This window comes from Geotrypetes seraphini, chromosome 12 (genome assembly GCF_902459505.1).
Source record: "Geotrypetes seraphini chromosome 12, aGeoSer1.1, whole genome shotgun sequence".
Taxonomy (NCBI): Eukaryota; Metazoa; Chordata; class Amphibia; order Gymnophiona; family Dermophiidae; genus Geotrypetes; species Geotrypetes seraphini.
Genome location: NC_047095.1, coordinates 49,006,802 through 49,019,404, shown reverse-complemented (window position 1 = coordinate 49,019,404; position 12,603 = coordinate 49,006,802). Strand labels below are relative to the sequence as shown.

At 40.9% G+C, this 12,603-nt stretch overlaps 1 protein-coding gene across 9 annotated transcripts in view; it reads right to left on the bottom strand.

Annotated features, from left to right (window-relative positions):
* The window catches only part of DOCK7 (dedicator of cytokinesis 7), a 287,050-nt gene extending 281,777 nt beyond the window's left edge, over nucleotides 1-5,273 (bottom strand). For 3 of the 9 annotated variants that reach the window (XM_033917241.1, XM_033917243.1, XM_033917245.1), the window contains exon 1: nucleotides 5,040-5,257. In XM_033917241.1, the coding sequence (XP_033773132.1) occupies nucleotides 5,040-5,077 (38 nt within the window). In that variant the 5' untranslated portion in view covers nucleotides 5,078-5,257. Of the gene's footprint in view, nucleotides 1-5,039 lie in introns of all 9 variants that reach the window. The other 6 variants (XM_033917246.1, XM_033917247.1, XM_033917248.1 and 3 more) reach the window with 4 other exon arrangements.
* Between the last annotated feature and the right edge of the window lie 7,330 nt (nucleotides 5,274-12,603).

Genomic DNA, 12,603 nt, shown 5'->3' with positions numbered 1-12,603 from the left:
GTATAAGGAAAGGCAACCAAAATGATTAAGGGGATGAAATGACTCTCATATGAGGAAAGGTTAAATAAAGAGGTTAGGGCTCTTCAGTTTGGAGAAGAGACGGCTAAGGGGAGATATGACAGAGGTCTATAAAATCCGGAGTGGAGTGGAAACAGTTAATTTATAACATTTTTTATTGAAGAAATCATTAAATATACAATAATAAAATACAATAAAGGTTGCCCAACGAAGACGACTTTGTGACGAGCAGGAAAAAAAAGACAAATAAACGCGCACAGCAACTTCCAACAAGAAAAAACAAGAAAATCGCAGTGCTAGAAGGCACTTGGGGCAGAGCCTAAAAATACACGACTTCTAGGCTCCGCGGAAGAAAACAAACTGGAGACCACGAGGAGGGGATGCGCTCTCTAGTGGAGCAGGAGGCACACATGCGTGGTGCAGCACAGCAAACTTGAATCTTCAATCAAGTTTGGTTGAAAAGCTGTCCGCGTCGGGGCTCCGTAGATGATGTCACCCACATGTGAGAATATCATGCCTGCTGTCCCTGGATAACACCTGTTACGGTAAGTAACTGTGCTTTTCCATCAAATATCTTTCATTTCTTCAAAATATATAATATATATAGTGGAAACAGTTAAAGTGAATTGCTTACTCTTTTAAATAACTACAAAGTGTAGAGGATGCCCCATAAAATTACACAGTAGCTCATTGAAAACAAACAGAAGACAATATGTTTTCACTCAAGGTATATAGTTCAGCTCCAGAACTTGTACTCCTGGTGGAATACCGCACAAAAAAATTAGAAAAGGTTTATTTGACAAGAGTAAAGAAGTAGCTTAGTGATTACTGCAGCAGCCTGACCATCTGAGGAACTGGAATTGACTCCCACTGCAGCTCCTGGTGGCTCTGGGCAAGTCACTTAAACCTCTATTATCCCGGGTACAAAATAAGCACCAGTATATAATATGTAAATCCCTTTCTTGCAACCACAGCTGAGACATCAATTGCCAAATTATTGGGTGTTTCGTAAATCGAAAATAAACCACAAAAGTCTCATTCCGTACCTTAAGGCTGAGCCTCACAACGATAGGAGCAATTTGATTTTTTTGTTTCGTTTTTAAAGATCTACATCCCCCCTCTCATCTTTTCACACTTAGAATTCAGAACAATAACTCAAAAGTCATAAATTTCCAAGCAAAATATCAGGGTCCAAAAGCCAACAAAAATATGACTGCCTATGCCCATCAGCAACCAAGTCAAAAATAACCAAGTAGGAAAACACAAGATAATACATTCCACCACCTATGAGGCATACATATTGCCCCATGGGTCATCAAAAAGGACCAAGGTTCTCGGGGCTAGATTTAGCTGAATAATACTGCTGAGTAGGCTAAGCACATACTGTTCCTTAGCCACAATGATCAGGATCAACCCCTATCGAAGCCTGCCTCCAGTAGAGCACACTCTACAATTAAGAGAATGACACGGTGATAGAATTCATCATCGTTCCCGTCTCTGTGGATAACCATCCGGTGTCGTTCTTTAGTGTCTATCTCAACCTCAGTCCTTCTACACCGGCATTCTTCAATGCCAGACTTGAGGGTCAGTGGTTGTACCCATTCATACGCTGATTCTTCCCTTTCTCCTTAAAGAACGACAAGGGGATGGTTATCCACGGGGACAGGAATGATGATAAATTCTGTCCCCGTGTCATTCTCCATGCATCAAGTTCTGGTCATCCCATCTCAAACTAAACTAAAAATTTGGTAAATGCCCTACAAGTTTCCAACAAAAATGACCACTGCAATTTAAATCCAACAGAATTCAAGATATACAATGAAATAAACAAATAAATAAATAAGTAATGGGATTTCAGTACGGGCCAATCAACCCTCCGAATCATGAGAAAGCCCCGGAGAGGTGTTCATAGGTGACTAGCAGCAGACCGAAGTCTAAATGAACCCTGCCCTGTACATCATCTGTTCCCTTATTAGTAAATGAAATTTCTAGTATAAATATAAAGTGCAGGTGTACATTTGAAATCAGCCAAGATTCAAAGAAAGGCAATAAAGATTATCTACTCCTCATCCCGGAAATGATATGACTAAGAGGGATACAGCTGAGGTTTTATAAAACCATGAGTGGGATGGAACAGTTAAATAGGAAAACAGCTGCTTAATTTTTTAAAGAGAACTAAAATAAGACACTTCACCAAACTAACAACAAGCAGACCGAAAAGAAATGACAGGAAGTATTTTTTTTCACATAGCACATTCTGTGGAAGTTGATGCCAGAGGACACCGTTAAGGCAGCTAAAATGAAGGGCTTCAAGAGAGGCTTAGACAAGTTCCTGGAAGAAAAATAATTCTTTGGTCTTGCTTATTTTTCTATTTATTTATTTAAATTGTTTTTCTGTCTCGGTGTCCCCAAAGAGCTCAGAACGGGTTCCAGGTTTAACGCACATAATTTTCGTACAAGTTTACGATACAAGTTTTTATCCTAACTTGATACATACTAGGGTCAAAAATTAATATACATAATATACAGTTTACTGGTTACAGTTTGCTATAATTATCCTTATGGTGCAAGGTTTTCGGTACAAGTTTTATCCTAATTTGACACACAGGAAGTTACAGTGTATGATACAAGTTATCCTTATGCGAGACATACTGGCTCTGGTGTGGGCTCCTTTTACTAAGGTGTGCTAGGGTTTTTAGCGCATGCTGCCCCCCACGCTACGTGTAAAAACCAATGCCTGCTCAATGGTGGCGTTAGCGTCTAGCACGCACGCTAAAACCACTAGCGCAGCTTAGTAGAAGGAGCCTGAACTAATATGAAGATCACCTGATTTACTACAGTTTTCATATATTTTTTGAGTTATGATATGTTTGTGACAATGTGATATGTGCTGTTTTTGTTATCATGCTACAGTTTATGTATAAACAATTTTTATTAGATTCCGGTTGGCCCAGGCACCTAAGGCCTCTCCTGTGGGCGGGGCCTTAGCCACCGGCCCAATCATGTCATAAGGCCCGCCATTCGGTAGGTTCAACAGTAAGAATGTTTCCAGATGTTTCCAAAAAGACACAAAAAAAGAAAAGATTTCCTTTTTTATAGACCAAGGGTACTGGCCTTGGGCGCATCCTTTGTATTGAAATTTACTGTTAAGTATTGTGTGTCTATTGAGGGGAAGAATTTTCTGTTTTTTTGAACCGAAACAATTGCTTGAATTTATAACGGCTAGAGAAGGGGGCAGGGTGATTATTGGCTCAATGGCTTCTTCCAGTTTAACAAACCGGCTATCTGGGTGATTCAAGTTTCAAGTTTATTAAAATATTTGTTTGACCGCTTAATCTAATTTCTAAGTGGTTAACATGATAAAATTACATAAAAACAAGTTAAACAGTTACATTGAGACGTATATTAAAACAGGGAAAAGTGACTTACACAGACATACGGCAACAAAGGGACGGATGGGGAAGAACTACAATCGATATAGGATAGGCAAAACATCAATGGCTAAAACAATAGGTTAGGTAAAAAATTATTAATAAAAATTAAGATTTCTTAATTTTTCTGATATTTTCTTTGTTCTTGGATCACGTTATTGTGGACTAAATAATGGTTATTGTAATTTCCTGTATTTGTTTAACCTGAATTAGTCAATGTGACTTAAGATGTTAATTTCCAATCCTTATGCAAGTTTGTTACTTGTTTATTATACTTATGTGAATATAAACAAAGTTAAAAAAGGATCTGAAGATCCGAGTTCCTAGTCTGTTACTGACGCTGGGTATCACTTTGGCAAGTCACTTTATTTCTCGCTGCCTCAAATACCCACTTGCACAGTACCGTATATACTCGCATATAAGCTGAGATTTTTTAGTCAAAAAATGGCCCATAAATGGGGGTCTCAGCTTATATTTGGGTCAACACCCAACTACCCCTATCCCGGACCAGTTGCAGGCCTCCACCAGTCCGGCTGTAAGACCTGGCGGCAACTCTAAAAAGTTTTTCTTTTCTCCCGCCTCCCCCGCGTACCTTTTAATTCCCTGGTGGTCCAGTGGTGAACCGAGCAGGAGCGATCTTCTCGCGCTCCTGCTCGGCGAAGAGCCGCTAGCTGATTGACTGCCGTGACAGGGGAGGGAGGAGGGCTGAGTGTAGAGCCGGGCAGGACACTGGAATATTAACCTCCGGCCTATATTCGAGTCAACCCTTTTTCCTCCTTTTTGGGGGAAAGGGCTACCTCGGCTTATATTCCAGTATATACGGTAAATTCTGTAGTCCATAAAGCAGAGCTTTTCAACTGCTCTGCTGGAGGCACACCTAGTCAGTCAGGATTACCACCATGAATGTATATGAAATAGATCTGCATATAACAGATCTCCAATATATGCAAAACCTATGCCATGCATATTCATGGTGGTTATCTCGAAAACTCAACTGACTATAACTGTGCCTCCAGTAAAGGGGTGAGAAGCACTGTTGTAAACCTCCCCATGTAGGACACTGTTTATAAATTGTGAGTTATTCATGATTTCATATTTTTTTAAAAAAGCTGATTTTAGAATAGATGCTTTTCCCTGTCTTCCAAATATATGCTTATTTAAGGAAAAGAAGACGTGTGAAAATAAAAGCCAAGTTAAGGACCGGGTATTTGCAGCATTTTTCCCGTTCGATAAAAGTAACGTGTATTTGGCAGAAACCAATACATTTCGTTAAGGGGGGGGGGAGGAAGAACTGCCATAGATTTTAGCCACCCTGAGCCAGAGAGGATCGCAAACCTTCCTTGAATGAAAACGCACAGGAAACTGCAAAGCGGCGCCGGGACGGGAGAAGCTGCTAAGGAGCAGGGTCATCCCGGCCGGAATCCCCCCACGTAGCAAAGCGATGGGACAGCCCAGAAAATCCCCAGCAGCCTGGGCCGCGGGCCGCTCGCAGCCTGCAGGAAAGTCAGGTCTCCAGCGGGCTCGGGCCTCTCTCTCTCTCTCTGGAGTCTTAGCGTGCCCCCCCCCCCTCCTCCTCCTCCTCCTCCTCACCTGCTGATTTTCTGGGCGAAGGCGCGGCGCTCCGCCATGGCTGCAGCCCCTGGGAGCCGAGGGTCCGCCGCTGGGCTCCCTCGCGCAGGATCCGGCCGGAGAGCGAGAGCGAGGGAGAGGCGGCCCCGGCCGGCGCCGTAATGCTGCGAGCGCCGGCGCAAACGCGCGTGCACCAGCGGGAGGGGAGGGGGAGAGGCCGGAGCGGCGTCGGCACGAGCCCTCGGCTGCCTCGCGCTGCTCTTCAGTCTGCCTCCCTGTGCGGACGATACGCTGACCGCAGTCCCTCACCCAGGGCGATGAGTTCATTTCAGTATAATCAAGGCGAATTTATATTCCTATAAGCCCCGTGTAATAAAAGAACTTTAAGATTTTTATGAAAGTATTTTTTTTTTTTTTAAATTAAAGATGATAAATACAAAAATACAAGCAAGGACTATCTGTTCAGCGGTCATGCTTGGCGAGTTCTGACCTGACCATTCACAGTCCAATTCTCTGTTGCTCTTACATTAATCCACTGCTTTCAGAACATGGTAAAAACGAGGATTTCCAGGATCCCATGTTAGCATGTGCACACATACAAACCCACTTGTTCATACATGCAGTACAAACAAACACACAGACATACCTGTCCACAGGGATAAATATAATTCTGGTGCACAGGGCATACCTGTGGGTTAACTCCTGGGAGCTGTGCAGAAGCCATCATCTACAATGTTTTCAGTTCTGCCTCCTTCCTTGGTGGGCTGTACTGACTCTCTACAGTTTTTCCTTCTGCAAGTTATGGTGTCTTTCTGATCTTCTCAAAGTAGGTATTTTATTATTTTCAGGGGTTTTAATCCGAATCTGGAGGCTTTTGATGCTCAAGAGGACCTCAGTAGCCTAGGGCATCTGTGCCTGGGAAAAGACAGACTCGGCAGCAGTCTGCAGCTAACAGGGCAACCATGAAATTTATCTCCCCACCGGCTAGAGGGTGCAAATATAAGAGACACCATCAACAACTGCTATCATACCAAGCTGCCATATGGGGTAAAGACCTAGAAAAACTAATTGCGCACACAAACAACTATGAAGAATTCAGAAAACACCTAAAAACTTACCTATTCTTGAAATACCTAGGTAACAAACCGGAACATCAACCCCCCCTCGTAACATCACCACACACCTGAATTTTCAACTGTTAACCCCAAACCCCCCTAATCACTAAACATGAACACTATACGAACTTACGGAATATTTCTACTTCTGTCTAAACAACTTGGCGCTTCCTGGCCTTGCAACACACAAACTGACGTTAACACTACTAATGTCATCAGATGTACAATGCTATACACTTTAAGTAGTTGTACGAGAGATACACTGCTATACTCTCTAATTCGCTGTATGAAAAACTTCTCTTGATTGTATTTACAGTTTCTTTATTATAAACCGCTATACCCTCTAATTCGCTGTATGTAAAACTTCTCTTGATTGTATTTACAGTTTCTTTATTGTAAACCACTATACTCTCTAATTCGCTGTATGAAAAACTTCTCTTGATTGTATTTACAGTTTCTTTATTGTAAACCGCTATACTCTCTAATTCGCTGTATGTAAAACTTCTCTTGATTGTATTTACAGTTTAGTTTATTGTAAACCGCCTAGAAGTCGCAAGATTACAGGCGGGATATAAGAATAAAGTTATTATTATTATTATTATTATTATTAAGGGAACCTGTTTAGCCAGCCTGCATTTCCATTTGTGGAGCTTGGGGTCCATTCCCCTGGAAGCTATGTTTGCCCCTGATTGGTCAGGCGCTTGAGCACAGGCTATTTGGCTCATGGCTGTCTGGGACGGGCTTTAACATGTGTCGGCTGTGTTCCCTTCCCCTGTTGCAACAAGTGGATCTGTGGAGGTCTGAGGTCTCAGTCTGACTTCGGTCCGACTGGCAGCCCAAAGATCACAGTGTTGTGGACACCTTCATATGCTTGTTTGAGGCTGTGGTTTTCTCCAGATTCTAGCTGCAGTGTGAGCTGAAGTAGGCAATAAGCATCAGTATAGCACAGTGAGTACTGTATTTCCCCATATATAGGCCTTGGCCTATATATGGGTTTTGCAAGCCGGCACAGTGGGTGCAGCTTGCAAAACTGGGGTGACCTATACAGTTTTTAAAAAAATCATCTCCCCCCTCCCCTTACCTCCCAAACCGGACGAACTGCTCCTCAAATCGCGGCCAGCAGTGCAGGACAGGAAAGATCTTTTCAATCTCCATCCCGGCCCCGCGTTGCTTCCTGCATGCCTTTATCGTCAGTTGTTGTGGGACTTCACACTTCACCAGTACTCAATAACTCAGTCCAGGACAGAAACGGGGTTCTGAACTAAAATATTTTTTAATAACATACAAGGTCAATACAAAAATACAACAATTGGCACCAAATAACAGCACTTATTACTAACAATAATAATATAAACATCTTTCCCCGCTACCCCAATCCTTCCCTCCCTCCCAATCCAGATGTGTGTAAAACTCAATAAAATAGAAGGCTTAGACTATTAATTGGTGGATACAAAATTTGCTAAAGGACCCCAAATTTATTTTCAAGGGTCCTTTTATAAAAAAAAACTAAATAGTATTCTTAATACATTTATTTGCTTTGTAAAACTGCTAGAATTGCTTTAGTATCTTTGCAAAAACCATTTACGGAGGGTGGGGTAAATTTTCCAAATTTTTACAGATACCATCAAGCTTTCATAATGCGGCAGGGTATGTATTGAATCCTTCCTGAAGTCTTGGAGCATCTTTCGGAGTGGCTTTATTTAGAATGGCAACTCATGTCTCCTTTAAGATTGTCTTGAAACAACAAAACAATACAAACTTCAAATGGAATTATATTCACAAAATATGAAACTATTGAAAATCATTTGCACAATATCAAAAATGGACACTACTTCTATATTCCAGCTTTTTAATTAAATTCACTACTTAAATAATTGGATTTAATAGTATAACTGTTGACTTTTAATCACATTACATTAATTAACTTCTAATGGGGACAAGTTTCAAGCTTATCCGAAGGTACAAAGCGTACAAAGAGTAAAAAAAATAAAAGGACACTAACGTTTTAAAAAATTAAATATACATTATACAATATAGGACATACTTGGGTAACTGCATTTTAAAGCCAGAAGAAACAATAGGAAAGAGGGGGAGAACTACAATTTTAGAGAAAAAGTACATAGAAGAAAAGTACATAAGGGGAGTGGAAAGAAAAGGATTGCTGGCAAAGTTATATGTCAAATTTGGAAACTGCCTCAGACTTAGGAGAACATGTTTCCCAAAATGGGATTACTTAAAGAGAGAAACACATTTAAGATTGTGCCACATACTGAGTATTAAACTGCCAAGGATTTATAAGGATAATCGTATTCTTCTTGGTACATGGAAAACTTTAAAATTTGTTAACAATCTCACACCTGTACCAGTGCAACAATCCACGTGTCAGTCCTTATGGTTGAACCCCAAGATTCAAATTGGCGAGTCTAAGATCCCCTGGAAGCATTGGATGCAGGCAGACATACGAACTTTGGATGATGTATTATCACACGGGAAACTGCTTGATTTTTCACGACTGTAACACATATTCGGTATTACAAAGTCTCAAGCATTTAAGTGGTTGCAGTTGAAGCAGGCCATTCAGAAGGGGTTCCCTGAGTGGCAAAATTTTAAAAATCAGTATAGCTTGCCTGGCCTATGCTTCCAGACAGATTTGCAAGGGCATCAGGCAGCCAAGTGGTATAGATTAATTTTGGAATATTTGATTAAGAAACCAAAAACAGGGATATTTGGAGTATTGAGGTAAAGCAAAAGATTTCTGCTACTCAATGGCCACGGATTTGGTCTTGGAGGATGAGATGTCAGCTCTATGAGACAAACCTGTTTTTCTGTTATATAGGATTTTTTGGACCCCTGTTCATTTGCAAAAATTAGATAGTTCAAAGTCTAATAGATGCTGACATTGTCATCTTGACGCTGGATCACATGTTGTATTTTTGCCCCTTAATATTAGGCTTCTGGAAGTCGATCTGGGTTACAATTAATAGGATACTGGGTACCTCCATGTCCATGTCTTACGATGTGGTTCTCTTTGGAACAATATTGCAACCCAAGTCCCTAATTTCTGCAGCTGAGAATAAATTACTTCTTGTAATGACTGGGATTGCTATACAAATGATCACAAAAAACTGGAAGAATTGCGATAGACTGATTCACACCTTTTGGTGGGAATCCCTGTGCTTGTGTTATCGATACAAACATATGAATTCAGAAATAAAGGGTTATGGTAAATTTGAACTAAAAGATTATTTTAATAAAAGTTGTCTTGAGACTCAACTATTAACAGAGAGCAAAAAATAACTAAGACACATGAAGGGCAATTCTTTAACTGGGCGCCTGATTGGAATGTATTCTGTAAAAGAAGGTAGGCACCTACTTTTTTTTAAGAATACTAGCGTAACAGCTTAAATACGTGCTTAAATGTTAGGTGTCAGACACAGAGCCAGTGTGTGAGCACCTAAATACCACAGATACATATGTAATTTATAACCGTCTATAAGTTACACAAGTATGTCTATAAGGTAAATGTGTAACTTACATGTGTAATGTACACGTGAAAGTTGCACGTGTAACTTACACATGCAAGTTGCACATGTAACTTACATGTGTAACTTACACATGTATCTTATAGACTTATACCCTTTCCTTTTTCTTTGCTAATTGTTTTAATTCTTTTATTAAAACAATTAGCAAAAAGAAGGAAAGAGCTTACTTCCTATTAGTATCACAAAGGAAGGGTGTTGTATCATTAACAGAAATTAAACACAATTGTACTTATAGACATACTTACATGTGTAACTTATAGACAGGATGGGGCGGGACTTTAAAGAGACGTGTGAAAGAGCATGGGCATTCCCTACTGAAAGAGAGCCTGCTGCTGTCATAAAAGGCCATTCCATTTTTAAGGTGATCCTGGAGATCCTGAGAATCCTGGAAATCATGGTTTTACCCAGACCTGAACTGTCTTTGAGCTGGGCACAGGCTGGGGCTGGACTTACTCCTGTAGACCGAAGCTCGCAATCCTGGAGTTCAATCCCCACGCTCAGTCCTTACTTTATTCTCTTAGCAAAGGAATCAAGCTGAGCCCAATGTGCAATTGATAACTGGAACTTGATTGCAGAGTTCAATGCATAAACTATTTACAATTTCTTCTCGTGTGATTACTGAAACTGTTTTACAAACTATTTGTCATAAAGTCACTTTTAAGAAACAGTTATGTTCCCCAATCTCTTCACTCCACTCCTTTGTCCACTCCAGAGTCTCCCCCCCTTTCCTCAAACCAAGACTGCTCTATCTTTCCCACCAAGGTGAATCGCTCCACACAGGCTCTGCAAAGAGCAGGGTCTTTTCACTCACGATTTCCCTTTTGAGATGGGTCTCCACACACTTTTTACTCTGTCCTCTCCTGGTGACCCCTTGGAAAACTAAAGTCTCATATAGTCTCAGTGAAACTTTCCAGGTTCTTCTTTCTCTCCTCTCACTCTGTTCTTTTGGCAAACTCACACAGACTTTCCCTCCACAAGCAGTCATTATCTTCAGGAGTCTCTCAGTACTAGGGCTCTGGTTGGAGAATCAGGATAACCAAAAGCCTTGAGCGCTATAGAAATGATAAATAGTAGTTGTAATCTTACTCCTCACTTTCCTTTTATACTTTTCTCCCTCACACTCAGGCAAAGGAACCTCCAACTTCCTCCACAATGTTCTGCTGTCCACAAACACACATATTTAGCTCATGTATTGTAACACCATTACTGTAGTTCATGTATTGTAACACCACTGCTGAAGCTCATGCAAACCGCTCAGAACTGACTTCCCTGTCATTAGTAGTAGTATAAAATCTTCCAATAAACAACTCAGTAACTCTCAAAATAATTCAGTACCTCCTGCTCTGTAGCAGAGGCATTCTTCGGGAGGCTCACATTAGTTAAGAGTTCATGCATTTGATTATTGGGGGGGGGAGGGTATAGGTGGGGTATCTTGCATCCACTGCAGGAGACATCACTTCACAATCAAAGAGGCTTTGTTCAAAATGATGCTCAAAATATTAGTTCCATCCACTTATCTCAACCATATTATCCAATAAACTCATTGTTGGGGTGGCCTCCTAGTACTGATTAAATATATGACCTAAATATAGCCATAAATCTATCCAAAAGCAATGACCACCTGGGCAATCCCAAATAAAGTGTCTATATGATGCATTTCTGAAACCACATTTCAGACAGGTCCCATCTGAAGGGAGACCCATTTTTCCATGCTCCAGAAGGGTGAATATAAATTCTCTGATGAATTGTATAATGCAGTTCTTGTAGTTGGATGCTCTCCGCAATGTTCAGACTATTCCTTTCACTGTTTATGGCTCCAAGTCCTAAGATTAGTGCTATATGGCTTGTAGAAGATCAGGGTCAATGATAAGAAATTATTGACACTGAATCTACTACACCGAGTCTTGCAGTGCTGACTCATAATAACACCCTATCAGGGCACAGGCAGGAGAGGTCAACGTTTATCAAAAGGCGATTCAGTTAAATTCCCCCCCCCCCAGCAATTTATGTTACTTATACCAGTCCTGTGGGGGGTTTTAAGTTTATCATAAGACAACATCGTGGCTTCATTCTCCTTAATCACATGCTGAGAGCAAGGACAGTCCATTAGAGGCCAATCTTTTAAAGCAAGCATCCAGTAATCCCAGTTAGAAGTCTGCACTACCAATGATGAGTAAATATCATGAACTATGGGAATGTAAATCCATATTTTTTTCAGAACAGTCCAAGCATGGTTGAAGCAATGAGGTCGTAAATGTAGTGTACATTTGGGAGGGGCCTAAGGCCCTGATTGGCTCAGGCATTTAAAGCTCCTCCCACTGGATTGGAGTTAGGTCTTAAAAGCAGCATCATAGAAGTGGGCTTTTAGAATGGATTTGAATACTGTCAGAGACGAAGCCCGATGTACCAAATTAGGCAGCTTGTTCCAGGCATATGGTGCAGCAAAGTAGAAGGGATGGAGTCAGGAGTTGGCAGTAGAGGAGAAGGGTACAGAAAAGAGACTTACCTGAGGAATGGATTTCCCAGGGCGGAGTGTAGGCAGATATAAGAGAGGAGAGATACTGTGCAGCTGCTTGGTGAATACACTCATAGGTCAGTAATAATAATAATAATAATAACTTTATTTTTTTCTATATCGCCATAATCTTGCGACTTCTAGGCGGTTTACAGTGAAGAGAGCTGTACAATCAGCAAATTACAGGGTAAGAATAGGTAGGATGTCACTGAGTAGTCAGTGATTACAGGGTACAAATAAGTTACAGTATAATCTTAACATGCTACATCGAAAGGGCTGGATGGTCAGCGAATTACAGAAAGAAATGGTGAGGAAGACACTGAACAGTCGAGTGAAGAACAGAATACCGTTAGTGAAGAAGCGTAATATCAGCATGAAGAGAGGAGTAAGAAGTAAGAGGAGTTTGAACTGTA